This window comes from Eleutherodactylus coqui, chromosome 3, assembly GCF_035609145.1.
Source record: "Eleutherodactylus coqui strain aEleCoq1 chromosome 3, aEleCoq1.hap1, whole genome shotgun sequence".
Classification (NCBI taxonomy): Eukaryota; Metazoa; Chordata; class Amphibia; order Anura; family Eleutherodactylidae; genus Eleutherodactylus; species Eleutherodactylus coqui.
Window position 1 is genome coordinate 203,296,110 of NC_089839.1, and position 12,466 is coordinate 203,308,575.

Below are 12,466 nucleotides of genomic sequence, written 5' to 3' on the forward strand. Positions count from 1 at the left end.
CAACATCAGCCTGCAACCTGAACACAAGCAGATATTGTGGGGAGCATATATCATGTCCACAGCACTTAATAGGAGTATTGGCTGTAAGCTGGCCAGGACCTATAAACTACTCTTCCTTCTTCCCTGTGATGGATCCCATGGACCCCTCCAGTCTCTCTGACGGTCACTTTAATATATTTTTTCTTTCATTACAGATATTTAATTAAGTTTCTGGCAAAGTTGGCAGAACAACAGGAGGTGAACAAAATGACGCCTAGTAACATAGCAATTGTGCTGGGTCCCAACCTGTTGTGGGCCCAGAGTGAGGGGTAAGAGTAATATCTGCATCTGTCTAGAAGTCACGTGGAGCCACGAGATGACCTTCTGCCTTGCATCATCTGCTCCTTCCTTCTTTGCAGGGACACATCCGTTATCGACATTGCGTCTGCCTCCCCTATCCTTGTAGTGAATGTGGTTGAAGGACTGATAAGTTGTGCCACTGATGTTTTTCCTGGAGGTAAGATGGATTTAATAGCTGTTTGCATGCATGCAGTAGCTTTGTTGCTGGTCCACTATGTCTGAGAGTGCATGTCTGCTGCTTGAGGGACAAGGTGGTAAGTGGCTGCCAGACACGTGGAAATATAACATTGTTGGGTTCTTGGCTAACTTATATTAGGGTTGGCAGATCCTGAAAATGGTCTACTGGTTATAGCCAACTTTAAAGTTTTCCAGGAGTTGCAGTGGTCACTGTATTAAGAATGTTGTCTAGGATTTCCAAATCCTTTTTATTAAAGTAGGGAGCAGCATTTTAAAAAAAAATCACCCTGCCCCTCCAACACACCTTGGGTGGTCTTTGTTTAATTTGCTGCAGCGATGACCTCACTCACATCCATGCGACGTCTGTAGCTAGTCACCTGCCTCAGCGGTCTCCTGCTCTACATGCCAGCATCACCCAAGGCCAGAGATTGGCCACAGCGTTTATGTGGATATATAGTGCGTATAACTGCAGCTAAGGAAACAAAGACTGTCGGGCACGCCAGGAGCAGCAGATGTAACCAAACATCTATGGTTATTCTTATTTTTATTTTTTTTAATCACGTTCTCTGGTCTTCTAGATTGATGACCCTTAAAGGGGTCTTCCAGAATTAGAACGAAATGCAGACATCTTCCTTTATAGAAGTATACAGAATCCTTTGCGTCATGATGGAGAGATGATAGTTTTGATATAATTTGCAGTTGTTCTTTTCTGACGTCCTTCTGATCTGCCACTTCTGGGCTCTGTTTTTGACTTTTTGAGATGACTGCAGCAGTTTTCTAGCTAGTTAATGCAAACTGTGCACTCTTCCCCGATTTGGCCAGCACTGATCACAGGAGCAGCTCTGGCCAATCAGAGAGCAGCTATAATGCATTCATAGTCTAACATTACCAATGCACTGTGGGGATTAGGTAATCTGAAGATCGCATTGGCCATCTTCTTAATGTGGATTACGTGTTGAATCTGCTTCAGATTTTCCACACGTGGATTAGCCGCACTGAATAAGGGTAATCTGTATGCAGAACTTCAGCTGCAGTAATGCGAATCCAGGCTTTAATTTGCTGCTGTTTTCATTGAAATTTATAGCAGATTTTTATGATGCAGATTTCCGATATGTGTGTGCCTAAAACTCTAGTTTATCTCATCTGTTTACTCTAGCAGTGGATTTCAGGCGATGGGCCAGTAGCCACAAGCATTAAATTGGATGTCATCAGATTTCATCAACGTTAATCTAATAGTGTTCTAGTCGGGCGGCTCCATAGAGAAACGGAGAGAGGCTTCAGTTCATGTCTTCCAGGATAAAGTCAGTAGAGTGCAAAAAACTGATAATCTGGATCAAATAAAAGCTGACAATAAGTAGAAAAATGCGGAATGTCCAATAAATGAAAATAAATGAATAGGTGGTTACATAACCCTTTTATCCCCCGTGAGTCCGATGACACAGGTTGCTAATATCACGCTTACCCCGATATGGTGAAGCACTCGTCCTGTAGCTATCTCTGGTGTGTTGGATCTTTAAGTGGTTGCTTTTATGACCACTTCAGATGAGCGTATTGTAACACATCCGTAATACAGATGAAATTGCAACTGTACATCATTAGTATTTGCCTCCATATTTCCATTCATTGGATATATTTTTCTACCGCCTTAATCCGAGCCATTTAATGCCAATGAAAGCAAACGCTGACACATCCGTATGTTAATAGATTATAATGGGAGTATTGTTTATCAAAAACGATCAAAAGTAGCACATGCAGAGTTATAAAGGCACAGCTGTGACAAATACACGCGTGTAAATGGATACGTAGATTTTCATGTGTTCCATATTATGGTTTTGTAAAATGCAAACCAAATATGGATTAAAAGTAGGCTTGTCTGCAGCAGCCTATATCGGTATATCTGGAGTGCCGATACTGGTGCAGGATATAGAAGTCCAGAACTGAGAACCATTTGTTGTTTTCCCAGAAGCCTTTTATCATTCTGATCACATTTTGTAGATGTAGATTTCGGGGTTCCAGAAGACTCTGTGACGGCTCCAGTACTGAGTGATGTGACTGCAAAACCTGAATCTGTCCCTGCACCGAGCTCCCCACCTCCAACCATATCTGGCAGGTGAGTTCCTAAATGTCCTATGCTGTGTGCCTGCACTGACCAAGCGGTACTAGGGGCTGGTGACCTAGCAGGAGATGTATGGGGTTATTATACTCCCCGTTACACATGGTATGACACTGGACCTTGGTCTTTGTGGTGCTTTCGGGTTTCTCCATGACAGAAAAGTCTTCGCCTAAACTCCTCACTACCATGGAATTAGGCAGGGGTCTGGCGCCTTGGATGAGCCGCAGAGTGTTAAGGTAGCAGAAATGCAGTCCTAAGCTCTCGCTCACGACCTGAAGGTTGCGCGTTGAATCGCCAAGTGGTTCAGGTGTTTGACTCAGCCTTCCATCCTTCCGAGGTTGGTAAAATGAGTACCAAGCTTGCTGGGTGGGAAGTAACACCTAACTGGGGAAGGCAATGGCAAACCACCCTGCAAAAACAGTCTGCCAAGAAAATGTCATGATGTGATGTCCCCCTAGGAGTCAGTCATGACTTGGTGCTTACACCAGGGGACTTTACCTTTGGCACTGGGTACATACCCTTCATTACCAGCCCTGCACAGGCTATAAATCTGGAGATGGTCCTGACTGGCACGTACCACCCCACTGTGGTGTTTCACAATGCTGCGTGCACCCTCTCATCCCTGACGGCTCACTATTGACAGGTACATAGTATGTTAGGCCGAAAAAAGACATATATCCAACCAGTTCAGCCTATTACCCCCCCCCATGTTGATCCAGAGGAAGGGGGGGGGGAAGCAATGAGGTAGAAGCCAATTTAAGGAAAGAAAATTCCTTCCTTACTCTAATCTAGCAATCGGAATAACCTCCTGGATGACGACCCTTCTGAAGTCATTCGTGATTTATAATATTGTATCACTCAAGAAAGACGTTCAGGCCGCTCTTATACTCTTTTTAGTGAGGTCACCATCACCACATCCGCAGGCAGAGAGTTCCATAGCCTCACTGCTCTTACAGTAAAGAATCCCCTTCTATGTCAGTGTAGAAACCTTCTTTCCTCTAGACGTAAAAAAGCGACCCAATGTTACCCTCACAGTCCTGGGTATAAACAGATGATGGAAGAGATCTCTGTATTGTCCCCTGATATATTCATACATAGTTATTAGGTCGCCCCTCAGCCGTGTTTTTGCTAAACTAAATAACCCCAACTTTTATAACCTCTCTGGGTATTGTAGTCCGCACATTCCGTTTATTATTTTAGTTGCCCGCCTTTGTACCCGCTCAAGCTCTGATATGTCGTCCTTGAGTACCGGTGCCCCAAACTGTCCACAATATTCCATGTGTGGTCTGACCAGTGACTTGTAAAGGGGAAGAACAATGCTCTCATTATGTGCCCAGAGACCTCTTTTGATGCACCCCATTATTCTATTTGCCTTGACAGCAGCTGCCTGACACTGGTTGCTCCACTTAAACTTACAGGTAACTAAAATCCCCAAGTCCTTTTCCATGTCACTTTTCTGCCCAAGCCCCCAACTTATCCAGATCCTCTTACAACCGCATTGTGTCCTCTCTTGTGTTAATTTCTTTACATAGCTTTTGTATCCTGCAAATATTGATATGTTACTGTGCCATCCTTCTACCAGGTCATTAATTCATTAAAAAGAATGGGGTACAAAACAGACCCCTGTGGTACACTACTAGTAACGGTAATCCCTCCAATATTGCCACCTATGGTACCCCACTAGTAACAGTGACTGCTCCAACACTGCCCCCTGTGGTTCCCGACTAGTACCGGTGACCCAATCAGAGTATGTACCATTTATAACCATCCTCTGCTTTATATCGATGAGCCAGTTACTTGCCTACTTACACACATTCTCGCCCAGACCAAGTATTTTTATTTTATATACCAAGCCTTTATGCGGCACGGTACCAAATGCTTTGGAAAAGTCCAGATAAACAAGATCCGATGACTCTCCCCGCTCCAGTCTAGTACTTCCTCACAGAAGCTGATCAGGTTGGTTTGACAGGAGCGATTTCTCATTAACCCATGCTGATACGGAGTTATACAGCTATTTTCCTTGAGGTCCTCCAGGATAGCATCTCTTAGAAACCCTTGAAACATTTTACCCACAAAAGACTTACTGGCCTGTAGTTCCCAGGTTCACTTTTCATTCCCTTTTTAAATATTGGCAGTACATTGGCTACACGCCAAACCAGTGGAACAGAGCCTGTCACTATAGAGTCCTTAAATATAAGAAACAAGGGTCTATCTATTACATTATTTAATTGCCTTACAACCCAAGGCTGTATGTGATTGGGACCTGGCGATTTGTCTATTTTAATTTTTTTTAAGTTGTTCACTGTATTCCAGAGATCCTGATTTGGTTCCTGTGAAGGCATCGCCTCTTATTGAGGGGGTCAGCAATTCCAGTCAAGCAGATTACAGTCCAACCACGGCTCGTAAAGGTGAGAGCACAATTTCCTTCTTGCAGCTTGTCTTCATAGCCCGCTGCCTCAGTAGTTAGCCCTTTTTTCCTGAAATGCTGAAGTCCTGGCTTTAGAGGGGTTGTCCTGCAGTCCTATTGAAGTCAATGGAGCTGTGGTGCTCATACATGGCCACCCACTGCCATTCACTTCAGAACTGATCCGCAGCTGGTGTGTCTCCAAGATGGGTAAAACCTATTGTACGACAATCCCTTTTAATCCGACCAAGAACAACATCTGCATGCAGTTTATATGTTCCCTCAGTGTGTGTGGTTTTTTGTGTTTCCTTGCAAAATCCAAATAAAAACATACTAATAAGTGAATTTAGACTGTGAGCCCCCACAGAGACTGATGGAAGATATCTTGAAAATGAGAACAGTGCTAATAGTCCATTAACAGTAGAAATGGCGACACAGCAGCCAATCCCACCAAGTCTGTTCACCTCAGTGCCACGATCCATATCCAAAAAGAAGCAAAGATGTCAACATCCAGTATTCACTTTTATTAGATCCATATGGCACAAATGAAGTGCAATGTACTTTATTTGTACCATGTGGATCTAATAAAAGTGGAAACTGGAGTTGCTGACATCAACTTGCTTCTATTTGGACAGGGACTGATGTAAGAGATGACAATCTGTCTATGCCTTATATAAGAGAGTACAATAAATCAATAAAAGATCTGATGGCCTTCTGTCCAGTACCTGCACTCTGTATACACGCACACTCTTCTGTGTGTGTGTGTGTAAAAAAAAATAAAAAAATATATATATATATATATATATATATATAATATTATTGTGTGTGTATGTATGTGTTTAGTTTTTCTTTTATATGTCCAGATCCATTTTTTTTCTCATGAAAACATATTTTCTCTTGCAGTGAAGCGGCAGGCTCCTCAGCGTCCAAGTGTCCCTCCGCCTGTGCAGCCTCGAGGATCCACCGGTAATGAGGCCTCTGATGAAGTCCCAAGCCCCCGACCCTTTCCTAGGAGGACTACTGGTGGCAGCCTTAGAGTACCAAACATGCCCCCGCCTCATCCCCCACAGCCCCCCAAGAGCCCTAATATGAAACCGGAGGCTGGAGACACTGATCCCTCTAAGAGAAGCGCTCCGAAGCCGGTGCCCCGCAACCGCATTCAGTCTACAGAAGACTAAAGGGGAGTTCTCCAACTACAATGTATATATTACCCAGGCTGAGCCGAGCTGCGTGTAAAGGGCCCTTTTACACGGGCCAATAAATCATTCAGATTCCCTCATCCAGCAGGAATCTGAACAATTATCATTCAGTGTAAATGCTCTGACTGGATGACAAACGAGAATCCATTCGCTTCTTGTTTATCGTTCAGTTTCTGCATTTTCTGGATTGGCTCGTGTAAACAAGCAGTCGTTTACTTCTGAATAACTGCCTGTTTACTGTGAATGGAGGTGGATGGGCTGCAACAATCCCCGACCCGCTCACACTCCATTCACTAGAGATGATCTTCCCGTGTAACAGCATAAGAAAGATTATCATTGGGACGACCAGTCGATTGTTCCATGATTGTTCCATGTAACAGGGCCCTAAGAGACTTGCAATGGAAATGCAGAATGTTAGGCACATAATACAGAATGTGATATATGATCCAGGGAACTTCCTGGACAGATAAGATGTTTCTATATAAAACATGGGACTGGTTCCTATGGCTATTAAATGGTTAATTGATTCTGGCTATTCTAAGAGTTTATTCCCTCTAGAGTATTGATATGAGAACTTGAAAGGAAATTTCCACAGCGGGCAACATAAGTTAGGTAGAAGTCTGATGGATTCAGATAGAGAAGACATAATTGGCCACTTGCCGTATTGCTTTCTATCGGCTGATATGATTAGTGCACTGGTGGCCATCTATACCCCAAATATCGCAAACGTGCCACAAATAAAAAAACTGCGCTCTCATCACCTCCATAGCTCAACATATGATACACTTTAAAAAAAAAATTCTAGCTGCACTTGATTTTTAGGGATAGACTGAATGTTAAAGCGGTTGTAAATTATTGTTGGCCTAGCCTCAAGATAAATCATCAATGGTAGATTGGCAAGGGTCTGTTGCCTGGGCCCCCTGCTGGTTAGCTGTTCACCGGGCTGGTGCACTCGTGTGTTATACTGAATTCTGCAGGAAGCAAAAACCTCTGTTTTTATTGTAGAGGTCAGGTTTGGTATTGCAGGTCAACTTCCCTTTCAAATGAATAGGAACTTGACCTGCAATACCAACCCTGGCCACAACAGTAAAAACGGAGCTGTCTGCCAGGCAAGCATGCTTGTGCACTGAACGGACGACTTCTAGAAGCAAACAGCTGATTGTCAGTGGACCTGGGCAGCGGAGCCCGTACTAATCTACTACTGATAACTTGTCCTGAGGATATGCCACCAATAGTTTACAACTGAACAACCCCTTTAATGATTAAAATATGACCTAAAATATCTTCCTCAAGATGAGCAGACGTTAAGAGACTAATAAATGTCCACCTTGGGGGTCCTCAGTTAAAGGAGTAATATAAACCTTCAAGGTATCTTCACACAGGTGATAAATGCTGCCGAATTTTGACATTACAAGACGTCATCATTGAAGAACCACTGAAAGTAAAGGCCAATATTGCCTGCAAGGTCAGCTTAGGGGATCTTAGGGGGGGTTTCAAAAGACCTATCCGATTCCCACCTCTCGGTAATGGGGCTACCCAGTCGATAACCAGCATGACGATGTTCACTGAAGTGTTTCGGTATAGGTAGGTCTACTTTGTTCGTGCGGATTATGCTTTTGTGGTTCGTTATACGGGTACGGAACTCCATGGTCGTTTCACCCACATAGCAAGTAATTAAATAGATGGCGAAAGAGGTGGAGCAAGTAAACCTTTCTCTAAGGAAGTATCTCTTGCCAGCTGTTGGATGGTTAAACTGATCCCTTTTCAACATGTTACTGCAACAAGAGCAGGATAAGCCGGGGAAGTTACCCCTCTTGCTTAAAGACAATGTACGTGGTATCCATCCACCACTAGGGACTACTAATGGTCTAACAAGCCTATCGCGCTTATTACGGCCCCTTTTTTATAAGCCAACAGAGGGGGTTGAGCAAGTTCTGGAATATCACTGCAGCAGCTACCAATCAATGACCAGTGTTTATGGATAATATTCTTATTTCTGCTGCCTGTTCCACTCCAGTGTGGCAGACAAGAGAGAATGAACGAAGATATCTTACGGTGCTGGAGTGGAGCAGACAGAAGAGATCAAATGACGATACAAGACAGTGACTAGTGTACGGTACAGTGCGCTCTGCGGAGGCTTTAAGGATTCAGAAAGCTGTTTGCCTTCCTGCACACACACAGAGTGTTACTACCACCCCCATCAACCCCCACATCAGGCACAGCTTCAGAAGTAGTACTAAAAACGTATTTAATAGCAACTTTGCCGAATCAGTAAAGTTGCTATTGATTAAATTGATAGTGCAGCACTCCTTCTGAAGCTGTGCCTGAGTGTGGGGGCTGATGGGGGAGGAGGTAGTATAAGGGCTTGTTCACACTAGCATCAGTGATTTTTGTTCCTTTGTTCCGTTTTTAGAACAGGGAAATGAAAATAAAATGGGATTAAACGTTTGATTTCCATGGCTTTTTAAAAAAAAAAAAAACAATGGGCAAAAAACGGAAACCTTAAATCCCATTTTATTTCCATTTCTCTGTTCCAAAAATGGAACAGAGAAATGGAAATCACTAACGCTAGTTCTATCTAGTGTGAACAAGCCCTCAGTTTGTGTGTACAGGGAAGAAACAAATGACCTTTTATTAATTTCTGTAAAGAAAGGGCGCCTTCACACTGGTGATAAAACCACGATATTTTCGTGCAATGCGAGAGTGTGAAAACGCAGAATTATGAAACCAATGGTTTCCTTGAAATTCGCAATGTTTTCACTCATGTGATGTTGCAAGAAAAAATCCCGGCATGTTCTATTGTCTTGCATTTTTTTTTTTTTTAATCTCCCATGTTTCCCTATGGAGCCTCCTTTTTATTGCATCGCAAAGCACGATGCGTTTCTCACAATAGAAAGTCCTATTGACGTTTGTGTTAAAGAAATTGCGGCAAAATCGCAAGTAGCAGTGATGTTTCTGTGAGAAAAAGCAGTGCTGACGCTCAAAAATTGCGTCAGAAAGGTCGCAATTTTGCTGGGATTTTCTCATGGTGATCTCACGATCGCCAGTGTGAAGGAGTACTAAGAGGGACACTATGAGGGCATAAAAAGGCAGTAAGGGGGCACTATTTGTGGGGGCACAAAGGGCATTATTTTTTTAAGACTGAAAGGGTGCACTGTCGCCTTGTAAACGGCACGATGGAGGTACCTTTACTTTATTGGAGACATAGAGAGAGTGATGTTACCTTGAGGGGGGGGGCACAACGGAGGCACTTGGGCACTATTACCTTCAAGGGGTTACAAAGGATGCACTACTACTTTGTGGAGGACACAAAGTGGCCAATATACCTGTGGCGCATTAAGGAGGCTGGATCACTTTGTGGGCACAAAGGTTGATTATCACACTGCAGGGTCACTAAGAAGGACACTATAGTTGTGAGGCATAAAGAGGCAATATTCTGTGGTGGGAACAATGGAGAAATTATTACCAGGTGGGGCACAATTACTTTATGGAGCACGGTACTGTGTATGGGGCACTGAGAAGGCTGATGGGAGTAGAAGGATAGGGAGAGTATACAGAGACTAGTTGTTGCTGGAAAACATTTTCTTGGCCCAAGAAAATGGACATCAATCAGAGGAAACCTCACTTGTGATCACTGGAGGTAACTGCACTGTAATCACTATTAGGGTGTATTCACACTGGCGAGTTTCACGTGTGAGTTCCGTCTGATAACAATATGGATGGAATTTGTGCGTGTCAACATTGATTTAAATGTGTTTATTCAGATGAGCGATTTTCCGCTTGCAAAGTGTGATTGTTCTCAGTAAGAAAAAACAAGTAACCTTGTAGATATGATACATTTTCTTTCAAAATATGTTTATTGGTTTTCAAGTCAGCATTACAACATTAAATTGAATGGTAAATATGTTTGAACATGCGGGGCAACGATCCCTATGCTTAAAGCGCGGTGCCAGCCCCAGGCAGGTGCGGGCGAGGGCCCCCCTATCCATTCAGGTTGGAAAAATTCAAGGATAGTTTGGAAGATGGGGTATTACCATCCCGACCATGGGGTCAATATGTAAGCCCCAGGGCCCATAGGGCCCCATATCTACAAATACCTCGATCATGAGGTTCCGCTAATGGTTGGCTACTAATATCAGCTCATAGGCTATGAAGGAGGGCGCCCGCACCACCCGTCCTCCGACAAACACCGCGGCAGGGATTTCCATTGCACCCGTGAAACCGGATGATGTGCATTGCAAACAGTTTTGTGGATAACATTAAAGGACAAGGTTTAAAAAAAACAGCAGTAGATAGAAAAGGGGAGGAGAGAGAAAATGGAGGAAAGAGGGGAAAGGAAAGGGGGTGGGGGAGAGAGGGGAAAGGAAAGGGGGTGGGGAGGTTGGCTATTTCCTAACTCCGCAAGACATATATATTTGGTGGAAAAGGAAGGACTGGGAGAACGACCAGGGAAAAGGCCAGGCACCTACACATGTAATTCTTCGCCTACAATGAACCGTCGGCAAGCCATTAAAGAAATTATGGGGAACCTCTAAAGTCAACCCAGGTCACCCAGATATCTTGGGGATCGGCTACTAGTAGGTTTGACACAGCTTCGAGTCTTCGGAGGTCCTCCATGTACTTGATGTAGTCGACTGTTCTACCCAGGTCATCCTCGGGATCGCTCCCCTCCGTCTCCAGTGTTGAGAGATGATGTGGCACATAGCCATGATGAAGTGGCTTAGGCGACTTTTTTGGTCGATATGATACATTTTAAAGGCTAACAAAAATACATGATGTTATAGCGAGCTTTCAGATCTTCTATGGACCCTTCATCAGGCTTTCCCATAGAAGATCCAAAAGCTTGCTGTAACATCATGTATTTTTGTTGGCCATTAAAATGTATCAGAACTACACGATTACTCTAAGGGCTCATGCCCTCGACCGTGGCGGGATAGCCCAAGCATTTACGCCGCAAGAGTACCTCTGTGGTAAACAAAACGCGCCCGCTGTTGATCACGGAAAAACGCACGTTTTTTTCTGCGGTCTCCATTAATACTATATTAATGGAGACCTACCATGGCGTAAATCCATGGAAAATAGAATATGCTGCGTTTTTTTACCGCTCACGTAAATCTGCGGTAAAATTCCGCATGTCAGCATTGGCTGGAAGAAAAGCTATTGGGTTCAATAGAACCTAATAACTGCGGGAACCGCGGTACAAATCCGTTCGTAGGCATTTGGCCTTACTGAGAAAAATCACACTTTGCTCTACTGGCTAACATCGTACCAAACATTTCTTTTTGTTTTCGCTGGTAGTGATGCTACGAGAGAGAGAGCGATTTTTCAACGGCCTATTTTTGGGCAATTCCTCGTAAGGAATCGCCCATTATTTCCTATGGGATCTTTAAAAATAAATAAAATTGCACTCACATGCCATGCGATTTGTACGTGAGTGTGCTTCGAATTTTACCACTGAAATCTAGTGGAAGCACTTGCAATTTTCATGCGTGAGAAAAGGTCACAAGTACATAGATATGAGGCATTTTTTAAAGCAAAAATGCATCGTGCTTGTATCCAGAATTGCAATTTTACAAGCATGATATTGGCCTAGGTTTCTCGAACCGATATCACACACACCCATGTGAATACATCCTTGGGGTTTATTCACACAAGCGTATATCGGTCACCGTTTTCACGACCGCCCGATATACACTACGATCTGATGCATTGGATTCCAATGCATCAGATCACACAGGTGTATTCCCATGGCGTAAAAGCGCCCGGCCGGCAAATATAGCGCCGGGCAGGAAAGATAGTCCTGGAACTATCTTTCCAGGCCGCAATACGGATGCTGCCATAGACTCCTATGGGAGCAAATGACAGCAGCCGGAGAAGGGAGGTGGCAGGGCGTTTAGAAGCATGACTGCTAAACTCCCTCCCCCTCTCTCTTTCCCTTGAAGCTAAGCCCCGCCCCTCCCATTGCTAGCTGCGGACAAGCCTAGTCCTGTTGGGCCATGTGTCTTTTACATTAAGCCCTGCTCTTAGTGTCCCCTCACTGGACTCCATCCACCTTCGTGCCCAGGTGGAGCAGGTGGGGACACAGCTGATTCTAAGCACACCCTTTTCCCCGGGCCGTGCCCGTCATGGTCCTGCTTGCAGCAGTGTCCGATAGTCAGAAGCTGAGACAAGGTACATGCTGGGCCAGCAACCACCTCTCCATCCTGTTCCGGCAGTTATGGGTCTCTCGCTGAT

At 44.2% G+C, this 12,466-nt stretch overlaps 1 protein-coding gene across 1 annotated transcript in view; it reads left to right on the plus strand.

Moving 5' to 3' along the window:
* SH3BP1 (SH3 domain binding protein 1) overlaps positions 1-6,763 on the plus strand; it is a 31,761-nt gene extending 24,998 nt beyond the window's left edge. The window contains exons 14-18 of the mRNA XM_066596819.1: positions 195-308; positions 399-496; positions 2,512-2,626; positions 4,943-5,037; positions 5,937-6,763. Of these exons, the coding sequence (XP_066452916.1) occupies positions 195-308; positions 399-496; positions 2,512-2,626; positions 4,943-5,037; positions 5,937-6,211 (697 nt within the window). The 3' untranslated portion in view covers positions 6,212-6,763. The remainder of the gene's footprint in view (positions 1-194; positions 309-398; positions 497-2,511; positions 2,627-4,942; positions 5,038-5,936) is intronic.
* Positions 6,764-12,466: the final 5,703 nt, after the last annotated feature.